Raw genomic sequence first — 15777 nt, 5'->3', positions numbered from 1 at the left:
ACATGACATATTGTGTACATGGATAGGGTGGTCTCCAGTCTTATGTAAACTGCTGTGCCCATATGGACTCCTGACCTGGTTAAGCCATACATCGTGGCGGCGGCAGCCTAGCGGCATGCCCCTTGTAGGACGTGTGCTGTTCCCAGTGTGTACACAAGAGCCCTGGCCTCCACAGGGACTGTTTATCCAGCTGAAGTCCAACAGTGTCACACTCTCTCCCAGCTGGACTGAGGGGAAATAACACACCCAGGACAAATGCTACGACTAAACACCCGGACATAGCTAGTCATCTCTGATGTTCAGTATGAATACTGTTTATGTGTTACAAATGAGCCTATATCACCTAATTGGATGAAGTGTATAGGGGGTGAGATACTGTACTTTAATGACAGTATCTGCCGTCTTTCAGCTGGAGCCTATAACATAAACACGTGACTACACCTTCACCCTTCCAGAGGCCAATAACTCAATGAGTCAATCTGTCCCTCTCAAGACTGCCATCACTCTATCAGCACGCAATAATGCTGGACTCAATTCCAGATACAGTAACGCTCGGAAGAGACAGCCATTTTCCACCATGTGATAAAAACAGCATGCGCCAAGTGCTGTGGAGATTTATCACGGTGTCTGTTTAAATGTAGCCAATTTCACTTAAATGCGATATTAAAGAATGATGCATGCTTCAATTTTGCAGGTTCCCACAGTGTGAAGGGATTCTCATCTGCCTGTGGCAGTATTTAAACCATATAGCCTAGAGTATGATTCAAACCCTTGTGTAGTGCCGGTGATGTAATGTTCAATATTGATAACGGCCGTGAGCAAGACGGGTTCTAATCATTTATGAAAATATTGTGCAGCCAGCGTGTTTTTCCCCTACTGTTCCCTGGCCCTGCTGCTCCGTCACTGTATCCATGAGCTCTATCTGATGGGAAGAAATCAACAAACACCTTCCCGCCTCCGATCAAATTAACTCCTGTATGAACACAACACTGTCAGAGAAGTGGCTCTGTGCACGCAAAGTGGAACATCCCCTGAAGTATTTGGAATGAATTGTTGCCAACACTGAATCTAAATGGATGGCATTGAATTGAATCTCTAGTATGGCATCTGTGGATCTTATGACCTGTGGATTTTCTTATTTTTCATTGGAAAAAAATGGACACAAACTAAACTCAGGGATTAAAGAGCCCTATCATAGTGCAGGGCGGAAGAGCCTATGATATCCTGATCTGAAAAAGACTTCTCTGACACCTGTCAGTTTGAGCTGCTCTAAATGAAGTGGATCATATTTTTAGACAGTATAGCAGTGTCTTGGTGTATGGTACATCTTCCTGTCTCTGGCTCTAGTAACGTTGACCCCTCCAGAAGGAGTAGCCTCAACGCCATCCCTAGACAAAACCCTGAACTCAAGGTTAAGGAATGTGAACTTGAAGGTTCTGTCCATACAGATCCACCCTGGGGGCAGACAATTCAGAACACCAGCTCAGCAACCAGCCTGATGGTGATCCTGCACACTTTGCAATCCTCTCTTTTCTATAGCACTATTCTTTCTTCATCCCTCTCTACTGCATGTCATTTACTAAACGTTCCAGGATTAGAATCCTTTACCAAAGAGAAATCTTTGTAACCTTTGTTAAAGATTTTTTCTCCCTTCTCTAATCTGCGAACGAGATTAAAATAACTGGACTAATTTGCCTTTGAAGTTTCTAATGATAATTTGCCTCTTAGGTTTTTCTAGATCAAAAACATGCCCTTAGCTAAAAGCTTGAATATAAGTAGACTTTTATAGTTTAAACGTGCTCTTGTGCAGATTCCTCTGAATAGCACAGCACTGCCATTGGCACAGAAAGGAGCTTGTTCTGAATGGTCAAAGCACAAAGAAGACCAAAAGGATCTTGTACCATTTATCACACACTTTAAGACAGGGAGGAGGGGGGAGAGTTGTCAACGCTACCATAGCAGAGAGTGTAGTTATAGTGGTGGTCTCCCCCTAAGGCACACACACACATGGTTTAACCCTTTACACTCGTGGGACTTGGCCTATATAGATAGGGCTAAATTGAAATGTTTCTTACAGAGGAGATATGAAAAGCATATGCATAACCATGGTAGCAATTGAAAGGGAACGTTTTGGAGATTATGGGTAAATTATTAGACCAAAGGTGAGGACACAACAGTTCACCTGACACAAGACTGAATCCAAACAATACACTGTTGATTTTATGTGCATTTTACATGTACTGTACTGTATCACCGCATTGGTTGATGACGAAATCTGAAAATACTCTGGATACATTCAGTAACATGAATATTCCTGGAAAATGTGTCGTAGGAGCAACACAAGACAAACAAATATAAGGGTTTCAGTGAGAAGACTAACTGGTGTTTACAAGTGGCCACACACCTCAAGTATGTACAGTTCCTAAGTCACTTCAATGCACTTAATGACTCAAATAGTGTTGTTCTTTAGCTTTCCTAGCTATGCCGCAAGCACACTTGTAGTTGTTTTGTACACAACCCTGCATCCCCGTCATCACACAATCACTGTTGTTGTTTACAGAATCCAAAATTGGTCCATTGTAAATCTCAATCTGGGTAAGGTGGACATCATTCGAAAGGTTGTTCTATTGGCAACATGACTTTCTAAGTTGGTGTGCACAGAAAGGAGTCATGAGACAATTCAGGTAAATGTGCCCCGGCAAGTTTTCTTCACAGTAGACAAAAATAGGCTCATTCTGTTCATAATAACTCAGGGTATGACCCCATATCATCTTGTAACTGTGCATCAAACATATTGATCATAAACATTGTACTATATACAGTGAGGGAAAAAAGTATTTGTTCCCCTGCTGATTTTGTACTTTTGCCCACTGACCAAAAAATGATCAGTCTATAATTTTAATGGTAGGTTTATTTGAACAGTGAGAGACAGAATAACAACAAAAAAATCCAGAAAAACACATGTCAAAAATGTTATAAATTGATTTGCATTTTAATGAGGGAAATAAGTATTTGACCCGTCTGCAAAACATGACTTAGGACTTGGTGGCAAAACCCTTGTTGGCAATCACAGAGCTCAGACATTTCTTGTAGTTGGCCACCAGGTTTGCACACATCTCAGGAGGGATTTTTTCCCACTCCTCTATGCAGATCTTCTCCACGTCATTAAGGTTTCGAGGCTGACGTTTGGCAACTCGAACCTTCAGGTCCCTCCACATATTCTCTATGTGATTAAGGTCTGGAGACTGGCTAGGCCACTCCAGGACCTTAATGTGCTTCTTCTTGAGCCACTCCTTTGTTGCCTTGGCCGTGTGTTTTGGGTCATTGTCATGCTGGAATACCCATCCACGACCCATTTTCAATGCCCTGGCTGAGGGAAGGAGGTTCTCACCCAAGATTTGACGGTACATGGCCCCGTCCATCGTCCCTTTGATGTGGTGAAGTTGTCCTGTCCCCTTAGCAGAAAAACACCCCCAAAGCATAATGTTTCCACCTCCATGTTTGACGGTGGGGATGGTGTTCTTGGGGTCATATGCAGCATTCTTCCTCCTCCAAACACGGTGAGTTGAGTTGATGCCAAAGAGCTCCATTTTGGTCTCATCTGACTACAACACTTTCACCCAGCTGTCCTCTGAATCATTCAGATGTTCATTGGCAAACTTCAGACGGGCATGTATATGTGCTTTCTTGAGCAGGGGGACCTTGCGGGCGCTGCAGGATTTCAGTCCTTCACGGCATAGTGTGTTACCAATTGTTTTCTTGGTGACTATGGTCCCAGCTGCCTTGAGATCATTGACAAGATCCTCCCGTGTAGTTCTGGGCTGATTCCTCACCATTCTCATGATCATTGCAACTCCACGAGGTGAGATCTTGCATGGAGCCCCAGGCAGAGGGAGATTGACAGTTCTTTTGTGTTTCTTCCATTTGCGAATAATCGCACCAACTGTTGTCACCTTCTCACCTAGCTGCTTGGCGATGGTCTTGTAGCCCATTCCAGCCTTGTTAGGTCTACAATCTTGTCCCTGACATCCTTGGAGAGCTCTTTGGTCTTGTCCACGGTAGAGAGTTTGGAATCTGATTGATTGATTGCTTCTGTGGACAGGTGTCTTTTATACAGGTAACAAACTGAGATTAGGAGCACTCCCTTTAAGAGTGTGCTCCTAATCTCAGTTTGTTACCTGTATAAAAGACACCTGGGAGCCAGAAATCTTTCTGATTGAGAGGGGGTCAAATACTTATTTCCCTCATTAAAATGCAGTTTATAACATTTTTGACATGTGTTTTTCTGGATTTTTGTTGTTGTTATTCTGTCTCTCACTGTTCAAATAAACCTACCATTAAAATTATAGACTGATCATTTCTTTGTCAGTGGGCAAACGTACAGAATCAGCAGGGGATCAAATACTTTTTCCCCCTCACTGTAGGACATGAGTTTTATGATATGGAAATGTGAAAACCACATTTGGACTCACAGGTGTTTGACTTGCTTGTATGACATCAAAGCAGTATTTATTATAATCTTCAAAATATCAAAATACGTTGAGTTAATTAAGTTAAAGAATTATCCTCACTCAGTCAGCAAAACCTTTGCTAAAGTTTCCCAATTAGCGGGAGGGATGGAGGCAACTTATTGTGTTTGGTGCTCAAGTTAAGAACTCCTGTCAGTCAAAACCCATACAGCGCTGTGAAGCGCAGAGCCTGAGGTCTGACGTCATGTATTGCATGTTGCTGTTCAGCCACTATGTTCCAATTTAGCCATTTATCAACCTGTATACGGGCACGAGTGTTAAGGGCTGCAGTGGCGAGAGGGAGAGAGAGAGAAAGAGACCAGTGGAAGAGCCGTCCCCGTAAACAGTCAAGGGCGTGGCGAGCAAGGTTGAAGAGAGAAACGGCATCTGAAGTGTTAGGCACAGGGGACACGTAAAACACCCTCCTGAGAATTGGTATGGAAGGAGGTGAAGGGTCAGACAGCTATTAATCACGGCCAAGGAGGAGGATTAAATGGCTGGGTCACAAGCGATTGAGGCGTTTTAAAAGAGTGTGTTGTGTCTGTCTTCGATTACAGAGCACAGGCCTCAGGCTCAACAGCCATCTGAGCTGAAGATGAATAGAATATGACATTTTTTTTTTTTTCCTTCCCTGATCTCTAGTCATCACCAACAGGGCAATTAATTGTATACAATGGTTAAACAATTAACCTTTCTATGTGCACAATTGACAATTTGCATTGACCCCCTTTTTAATTGCTCTGACTCTCTTGCTCCAGGTCTATGCACACTCACTGGACTCTACCAACACATTCACACATACTACACTCACACTCACTGGACTCTACCAACACATTCACACATACTACACTCACACTCACTGGACTCTACCAACACATTCACACATACTACACTCACACTCACTGGACTCTACCAACACATTCACACATACTACACTCACACTCACTGGACTCTACCAACACATTCACACATACTACACTCACACACACTGGACTCTACCAACACATTCAGACATACTACACTCACACTCACACATGCATATTAACGCTACACACACACACACACACTCTTCACATACGCTACTAGTCTTTTTATGATCTATCCTGATTGCCTAGTCACTTTTACCTCTATCTACATGTACATATTACCTCAATTACCTCCAACATCTCGTACCCCTTCCTTTTTTATTTTTGAAAAATGTTCTTCTTTTTGAACTTTGCATTGTTGGGAAAGGGCTCATAAGTAAGTATTTCACAGTAAAGTGTACACCTGTTGTATTCGGCGTGTGTGACAAATAAACTTGGATTTGAACATTACTGTGCTTTACTTTGGACCCTGTGGTCATCAGAACAGAATGTAATGTCATCCAGCAGTCATAAGTTGTATTGGAATTATTATCTAAAGAGATACACATTTTCCTCACATAAGGAAGAGAGAAGACTACGTAAAACTTGATGTTTTTCCTGGGCCATGGGAGTAACCTATGCTCTCCTCTAGTCAATTTGTTTACTATTTGTATGATTTTTGTGGACATTATGGGTTACTGTCAAGAATCCATTTGTCTCATCATAAGATGATTGTACCAGGTTCTCTACCCCTATGTTAAGTTGACCTGTGACTCCCTCATATTCAATTTGATTGGTGGAGCTGCTGTGTATGGGCTTGAACAGGAAGTGCGTTGAGCGTAGAAGGATTTCAGAAATGCAACAGAGGTCTGGGTTGTTTTCCGGAGCCTGGAGAGAATCTACTCCCAACAGGTTCACTAGTATGTGACCTCCCACAATGCCCTGTTCAGAAACAATGGAGGCTAGGGCCGGGGGACACCAAAACGACATTGTGTGGGTTAAAATAGGTGTGGCTCACCAATCTTAACTCTGAAGCTGATAAAAGTCCAAATAAGAACTACATCTGAAGGAAATTACACAGCTATAGCTACAAGGACATGTACATTACACATTGTCCATTCAAAATAAACAGAAATCACTTCAAAGTGTAACATGGCATGGGGGAACTCTCTCATTATTCTTGTCTCACACGTTCAAGAGCACACACACACACACACACCTTGAATTGGTGTCATACTTGCTTTTGGTTTATTGCACAACTGGCTTTGATCTTTCATGCGCCATACATTGCATTAATTATTAATCTCGCCTCAGCACAAATATGGTGAACACCTTCAATACTCAATGAGATGAGGAGAACTCTCTGCACAGGCCTACAGGGTGGCTTCAGGACTTCCTATATATAAAATGGTCCTATCCTAAACAGGGCAGGAGGGACTTGAAGGGGGGCTATGGTATCCTGCTGCCAAAACTGCCTCCAACAACTCTCTGGGTGAAATGTAATCTCAAGTGAAAATGTATTTTTCACTCTTGTGAAATGTATTCAAGTACAGTACATGCTTTTCCACGTGTGCAGCATATGTGGTGAGGGATACGATGTTGAGGCAACACAGATGCAGTTTGGATTCGGGAACTGTCATGCCCAGAACAGGATAGCAGGGGAACAATGATGGAGAAATGACCTACTTCGCTGTGCTCTAATGCAATGGGAGTTATGTAAATGCCGCATGCTGCTGTATACTGTAGGTACAGTAGCTCCGGGGCCTGTGAAAGTGTGGCTAAACTTTGATGCATCTGCAATGAATACATAGATTTTTTTAATGCATTGCCGATGGCTCATGAATACCTTTGATGCCAGTGGATGTGAGAGGACAGTATAGGTTGTGGGATAATAACATACAACTTACTGCAGTGATTCCCAACCTTTCTTGGTTACTGTACCCCAAATCACATTTTGCTCTGTCTGAAGAACCCACAAAGTATCCCTCGTGCATTTTACCAGTAGGCCTATGGTCTTAAGAGTCTTCCCAAGTATCCCCATGTGGATAGCCCAAGTACCCCAGGTTGGGAACCACTGACTTACTGTAACCCCATCCTACCCCTTTTCAAGCCCTGACATTATTTTATTACTTCATATTCAGTTATTGTCTCTCCCTTTGATACATTAGTATAATCATTAGCCTATATTCTGAACATGAGAAATGTAATTATTTTCAATAGGCCTGTTATGGATGTTTCATGCCCATGCCACAGCTTTGATTTGACTGGGTTAAATACAATAGTTTTATGCTAAACAACGGAAACGTGAGAATGCCTTCCTTCACGAGAAAAACATGCACTTTAATTACCTTCCCCTTGCCTCAATTCAACCTTATTTTGAGATGCCAAGTCGTGTGTAAATTCGAGTTTAGGATAAATTGGTTTCAAACCGTCTCTATATTCAGTTTGTAATTGACCGACGCTAAAGTGACAGCTATATGAGGACACTTTAACAAATGTTCAGACGTTGGCGTCGAAAGTAAAAGTCCTACATGGGTTAATAATAAACTCCCCCTTTCTCGTGTGTCGTTGCGGGTTTCTTGCGTTGGTGGGAGTCCCCCTTGCGAGGGTCCCTTTTGCAGTGCGGATCCAGTAGTTGGAGTTCTAACTAAAAAGAGAGGAGCGCAAGGAGTGAGCGCAGCTGAGTGAGCAAACAGAAGTAGAAACATTAGGTGAATTTTGACACTAACGAACGTCGTTTTTGAAAGACTGTCACTTTTACTGCCCTGGATCCATCTTTCCAGCCTTGTAGAATAACGCCCTTGTTTCCCGCCTGAAAACTCACACGGTCGTGTCAGCTGGCATGAGCTAACCCACCAGACATGGAAACCAAACCTTTCTTGTCATTGGGTAAGTTTTTGCTATTCGAATTGTTTGTTATCTCAAGATTTGAGTTTATAATGTTAGTTACAACGTTCAGACTCACGCAGCGTTTACGAGTGTCTCGTTTATGCACTGTATTTTGAAGCTTCAGAAATGAGTAATTACAGTCAGGTAAAATAAAAGTCATGTTTAGTCTACGTTGTGCACAATATATGGAAAGACAGACGTCTTGTTTGGAAGTTTTCAAGAAATGTTTCACGGTATGTTTCACAAAAAACTTGAGTCGCGTCAGGCTTGTCAAATACTAAAATTCACTCTCGTGTGCCACTGCTATCTGTCCTGATGACATCCGCCTGATTAGGGTGACATCTCATTCAGAAAAATCATACTCTCTCTTTCAATAGAGTTCATATCTGAATATTCTGCTAAATATTGTCCATTTGATTCGATTTTTTTTACGAGATAGGCTACTATCTAAAATCGAATTTACACAAAACCCACTCGAGCATTCATTTTACATACAGCCAACTGTCCCAGGGAGACAAACCTGGCTAAATTACGCTACATTGCGTATGCACTTGGGTACATAGTATATTGAATACTTAAAAACCTAAAGTGCAGTTTTATAGCTAATCTCGTGCTATTTTACTAATTTTGCCATGTGGCTGAGAGAAAATGTTGCTGTTTAAAGCTCAGGAATTATTGAAAGATGGGCAAAATTTGAAATATATGTTTTGATAGACCAAAGTATGAGCTATCACACCATGTAACAGAACAACCTATTTCATACAATGCAACTAACTGGATTCATGTCAACTCCATCAGACACCATCAAAGGCATGTTTACTGAACCAGAATATAAACACAACATGTAAAAGAGTTGGTCCCATTTTTCATGAGCTGAAATAAAAGATCCCAGACATTTTTCATGCGCATAAAAAGCATATTTCTCTCCAATTTTGTGCACAAATTTGTTTACATCGCTTTTATTGAGCATTTCTCCTTTGCCAAGAAAATACATCTACCTGACAGGTGTGGCATATCAAGGAGCAGATTAAACCGCATGATCATTACACAGGTGCAACTTGTGCTGGGTACAATAATAAAATGTACAGTTTTGTCACATAACACAATGCCATAGATGTCTTAAGTTTTAAAGGAGCGTGCAATTGGCATGCTGACAGCAGGAATGCCCACCAGAGCTGTTGCCAGAGAATGTAATGTTCATTTCTCTACCGCCTCCAACGTCGTTTTAGAGAATTTGGACGTACGTCTAACCAGCCTCACTTCCGCAGACCACGTGTAACCATGCCAGCCCAGGACCTTCACACCTGGCTTCTTCACCTGTGGGATCGTCTGAGACCAGCCACCCGGACAGCTGATGAACCTGTGGGTTTGCACAATCAAAGAATTTCTGTACAAATTGTCAGAAACCATCTCAGGAAAGCTTGTCTGCTTGCTTGTTGTCCTCACCATGGTCTTGACCTGACTGCAGTTTGGCATCATAACCAATTTCAGTGGGCAAATGCTCATCTTCGATGGCCAATAGCACGCTGGAGAAGTGTGCTCTTCACTGATAATTCCCAGTTTCAACTGTACTGGGTAGATGGCAGACAGCGTGTATGACGTCGCGTGGGCGAGCGGTTTGCTGATGTCAACGTTGTGAACCAAGTGCCGCTTGGTGGCGGTGGGCATAAGCTTCGGACAACGAACACAATTTGAACACACAGAGATACCGTGACGAGATCCTGAGGCCCATTGTCGTGTCGTTTATCTGCCGCCATCACCTCATGTTTAAGCATGATAATGCATGGCCCCATTTTTCAAGAATCTGTACACAATTCCTAGAAGGTGAAAATGTCCTAGTTCTTCCATGGCCTGCATACTCACCAGAAATGTCACCCATTGAGCAAGTTTGGGATGCTCTGGACGTGTATGTGTTCCAGTTCCTGCCAATATCCAGCAACTTTGCACAGCCTTTGAAGAGGAGTGGGACAACATTCCACAGGCCACAATCAACAGCCTAATCAACTTTATGTGAAGGAGATGTGTCACACTGCATGAGGCAAGTGGTGGTCACACCAGCTCCTGACTGGTTTTATGATCCACACCCCTACTTTTTGAATTGGTATCTGTTACCAACAGATGCATATCTTTATTCCAAGTCATGTGAAATCCATAGATTAGAGATGAATGTATTTCAATTGACTGATTTCAATGTTGTGTTTATATTTCTGTTCAGTATAATTGTTGAAATGATTGTCCAACAAGTGTTTAAAAGCCTTGATTGTTTAATTCTAACATTATCTTATTCAAATATGTAATACAAATCTCCAGACTTCTTTTTGTTTTGTGTTATAGCACTATATAATGCCCTAGGGCTAATTTATTTAGTATTTCTTGATATATTACACATATTACAAATGACAAACATTACACATATATTACACATCATTTATATACATCACAGAAGACTGAAATATAACAAAACCGTTTTACATAGAAACACCAGATTTTCTGGCGGGTTTTTGAAATAATATTTATTAATTATGAAATTATGACAAATATTAGTAACATTCCAAACATGAGGCCACTACATGGACGATTTGGTTATTTGACTGCAGGAAAGAGTTAGACTAGTCACTGACGGAGTTGACAACAGATACAGACATATTTCCAAATACAAGTTCAATACAAACATTTGTAAAATATGGAAAATTATTCATTTGAAAATCCCCAATAAAAACATAACTTTACTGACCATGAGCAGTCTTGTTTCACTACATATAATGTGGACATGAATATAGGGTCCTTATGGTGAAGCTGATCATGCTCATTCCTGATTCATTTAGGATATTAGATCAATCGGGGTTCACCAAATCTCTGGACACATCTTTTAGGAATCACAGTTTTGAGAGAAATATTATTTAAAGTCACAGAGGGCTATTGCAAGAAACTACATGAGATGTTTTTTGTATTAATGTGTGACCTGCTCTATCATAATCAGTCACATTGACCCCAAAACACACAGTTTTCTACAGTGCTGGAAAGAGGAGAATGCTAGCTTTCTAATGAGACCAATATGATCTCTACTCCAAATATCAAGCGAGTTACGTGCCATTACATGCTGTATCACCAAACCATGTTTTTGACAAAGTTTGCAGTTACTTTTAAGACATTTATTCAAATAATTAATAACAGCTATTTACTTAATACAACACACAATACATGAAATCCATTGACATGAGTGCCTGTGTTCTTCACACACACACACACACACACACACACACACACACACACACACACACACACACACACACACACACACACACACACACACACACACACACACACACACACACACACACACACACACACACACAGTCCTCTAAAATATTATGGTTGTGGCCCATAGTCTTTTCATCTTAGATTACATTTGGAGATAAGGCTTGGGAGGATAAATAATGAATCAATAACCACGTTAAATAACATATCTTATAAATACGTCACAGATAATGAGTATAGATGTTCCCAAGCAATCTTCTCACAAACCCAGGTCCTGCATACTCTGTATGATAGTCATACAGAGTAAACAACATCTGAAAAGAGCTGAAACAGTGAAGGGGATAGAGGGGTGAGCACTAAAAGCGGTCAGAGTAATCTCTGGGGCGGCAGGTGAAAAATCTGTCTGTGCACATGAGCAAGGCACTTAACCCTAATTGCTCATGTAAGTCGTTCTGGAGCGTTTGGTAAATTACGTTAATGTCAAATGTTTCTCATCTAAAATGAGAAACATTAAACAAAATCTGACCACACGTCAGCAGAGAGGAAGGACTTACAGTCTCTTTGGATACGATTTGTGTGGACTTTCATTAGAGTCTTTGCCGCTGGACCACTGGCTTGAGCTGACCAACGTTTGATACAAATATTAGTATCAAGATTCAGGAAAATGATCACGCATCAAAGCTTTTACTACTTGTACCACACAGAGGACTTGGTCTCAAATGTCGGTAGCACCTGGATGTCTGCCCTCTTAAATCCAAAGATCTGTCCTGGGAGCGGCATCGCTTGGACATCAGCGAAGTTGACGTAGTGGACGATTCTCTGAATATTCTTGTAGGACAGCACCCGTTTGCTGGCAAGACGACTGCCACGCCTCTTCTTCCTGGGAGCCATACTATGTTCCTTGTAGAACTTTCACTGCAGTCAGTTTTTTTTGTAGAAATACTCAAATCAGAAAATAAATTAGCTCTTGTATTTCTATTCATGCTGCAGCCTACTACTCATACTTTCTTTAAAAAACTCATGAACTTTTTCATGCTGTCGCAGCCCCAATAACAACAGAAAACATCAAGTTGTATTACTCTAAAGAAAACCTACCCGTGTAGAAACTTGAATGTTTCTCTGTAGATTTTCTGTCTATCAAGGAAATAATATCCTCTGATGTTTTGTTTCTTTTTGTTTGCTCGTTTCCTTGCAGAGGTTAATGGAACCAGCCAACTTGCCAGTGAGCACTACCCCCCACACACACATACAACACACACACACCACAAACAGTACACACAAGTACACACAAGCAAAAGACACACACACTTTTACTAGTAGTGTTAATGGGTCATGTTTGATATAAAGGTATGTGATAACTTTATTGATGGCAATTTCATGCATTTATGTAATAGGACAAATATAAGCACCCACCACACACACACACACACACACACACACACACACACACACACACACACACACACACACACACACACACACACACACACACACACACACACACACACACACACAGGTCCAATAAATTACTAGCTACATAGCTTGGGCTACACATCCCCCTCTTCTCTCCCTCTTTCTCCCATGCCACACGTTAACTCACTCATACACACACAGATACTTGGCTTTAATACACAAACTAGCTAGCTAGTCAGTCTACTTATGCCTCATCACACTCAAACACTGACAGATAGACAGACGCAGAAACACACACACATTATACACTCACAGCCAACTAAACTTGACTAATAGTTTAATGGCAAGCACTTACCACTGGCAGTGGTGTAAAGTACTTAAGTAAAAATACTTTACGTACTACTTAAGTTTTTTTTTGGGGGTATCTGTACTTTACTTTACAATTCATGTGCTTATCAAGAGACCATCCCTTGTCATCCCTACTGCTTCTGATCTGGTGGACTCACTAAACACTCATGCTTCTTTTGTAAATGATGTCTGAGTGTTGGAGTGTTCCCTCATTTACTTTTGATACTTAAGTATATTTAAAACCAAATGCTTTTTGACTTTTACTCAAGTAGTGTTTTACTGGGTGAAATACTTTAACATTTTTTATGAAGGTATCTTTACTTTTACACAAGTACGACAATTGGGTACTTTTTCCACCACCAATTAACTTTTTCCACCACCAATGGTCAAATGTTGCACAATCCATGTGTGGAAAGCTCTTAGAGTCTTATGCAGAAAGCATCACAGCTGTAATCACTGCCAAAGGTGCTTCTACAAAGTATTGATTCAGGGGTGTGAATACTTTTGTAAATGAGATATTTCTGTATGTCATTTACAAAAAATTTGCAATAATGGCTAAAAACATGTTTTCACATTGTCATTATGGGGTATTATGTGGTGATGGGTGATAAATACATTCTGAATTCAGGCTGTAACACAACAACATGTGGAAAACTGTAAGTGAAGGGGTATGAATACTTTCTGAAGGCAGTGTACTGTATATTGAAATAGTGTTGTCACGATACCAGCATTTTTACTTTGATACCGATACCAAGTTTAGTATCCTGATACTTGATACCGAAATGATACTCGATTTTGAAACGATACCATGGCAAAAGTCACAGAATAACCACTGGGCTTTATTATTTTAAACATTCACCGGTATGTTGATTACTGGGAGAACAACTAAATATCAAATATAATGTATTCTATTCTATATTACATTTCTTTCAAAAATAAAACACCATATTAAATAACAGAATATCTCAAATTGTCTTTATGCCAAACCATATATGAGTCTCTGAGCATACAAAAGGATTTTACAGTGACATCTAAACTGTTATACATGTAATGTCATTCATATCAAGGTTCATTTGCTTATCTATGTCCATAATATTGGATCTAATGACATTCATTAGACCTCTAATTCATTATTCATTACAGCAAAATAATTGAATGTATTAAATTAATAGTTTAGTTCCAAAACGGCATAAAAATTACACTTTGAGCTGAGTTGTCACTAGTTATCACAGCCACAAAGTCACATGGCTACAAGTAAAAATGTATAAGTAACAAAATAGCTTTTTGGTCTTCATTTAAGGTTATGGTTAGGCATAAGGTTGAAAGTGTAGTTAAGGTTAAGGTTAAGGTAAGGTTTAAAATCAGATTTAAAGAAAAGTATTTGTAGAAATGTGACATAAACCTGTATTCGGTCCTATGTAGTAAAATTTGAAATTGTGTTTTTTACATTGGATAAAAGTAGAGACATTGCATATCATACACTGCAGTTGAGGAACAATGGGAAAGTAATTCTGCTTTGAAAGTTGATTAACTTGTAACCCCACTTTTGAGAAAATGTCCCTTCAATGCTTTGTTACACCTACTGGAGAGCTCTACTTTGTCTAAACCCATTCAGCATCGTAAACACCCTCTTAAGCCTTAGCCCCACCCATCTCTTTAAGGATTCAAATGTGAGGCCATGTGCTAAAAAGAGTGAGTTGTGTAGTAAACAATCAACGTTTTCAAGACTAAAAGTGGTGAAAGTAGTAGTCTAAAATAAGGAAAAACTCCAGGTAAAAATAGACTTTATCTAGTCCTTGGCCTATATCCTAATCTGACTTTGGTGCAGGTCATGTTGTTGTTCACATTACCGTCTCTGGTAAACACACACTGTGTCAAATAAAATCTAAGTTTATTTGCCACATGCACCGGATACAGAAGGTGTACAGAAAGTGTCCAGATAAAAATATTTCATCAATATGTTATAATTATTAGATGACGGTTACCCAGACACACTTGTCTAAATTGATGGTTCATGTGAAAGAAATGCTATAACCACCCCTCAGCCACATCTAGCTAAGTGGATGGGTCACTGTAGTCTAGACATGTACACATGTTCATGAAATACAATAGATGGCTGTGTAATCACCTCCAGACACATCTGGCTAACTTGATGGGTCATGTAATCATCTGGCTAAGTGGAATCTTTGGTTTAGAAATGTAGCTAGCTAGCTAAATTAATAAACCGGCATAATCCCAACTCATACTACTACCAATACAAATATTGCCATAGCTGTATTATAGATCTGCAGGTAGCTAAAGCAAACCAACTAGGTTCAACGCTAGCTAGCTAAACTTAGGCTATAACTAGAAATGTAAATGGGTTTCTGATTCGAATAATATTACTCCACAGATCATACCAGCAAGCTAATGTTCGCAACCTTTAATTTACAATGAAAACGACTTTCTGACAAAATTAGAAATTTATAATATCTGAAAATGTAGCTAGGCTGTTACCCGTATATTGTACATAGATG

General features: G+C 40.3%; 1 protein-coding gene across 8 annotated transcripts in view; it reads left to right on the top strand.

The window, feature by feature from the left end:
- Positions 1–7974: 7974 nt before the first annotated feature.
- Positions 7975–15777, top strand: part of LOC109868319 (retinoic acid receptor RXR-alpha-A) — a 164151-nt gene continuing 156348 nt past the window's right edge. For 5 of the 8 annotated variants that reach the window (XM_031802643.1, XM_031802642.1, XM_031802641.1 and 2 more), the window contains exon 1: positions 7977–8242. In XM_031802643.1, the coding sequence (XP_031658503.1) occupies positions 8215–8242 (28 nt within the window). In that variant the 5' untranslated portion in view covers positions 7977–8214. Of the gene's footprint in view, positions 8243–15777 lie in introns of all 8 variants that reach the window. The other 3 variants (XM_031802639.1, XM_031802645.1, XM_031802644.1) reach the window with 2 other exon arrangements.

The sequence above is a fragment of the Oncorhynchus kisutch genome, linkage group LG23 (assembly GCF_002021735.2).
Source record: "Oncorhynchus kisutch isolate 150728-3 linkage group LG23, Okis_V2, whole genome shotgun sequence".
NCBI classification, from domain to species: Eukaryota; Metazoa; Chordata; class Actinopteri; order Salmoniformes; family Salmonidae; genus Oncorhynchus; species Oncorhynchus kisutch.
Note: the sequence above shows the minus strand (reverse complement) of the source record. Positions and strands in the feature narration are given on the sequence as shown.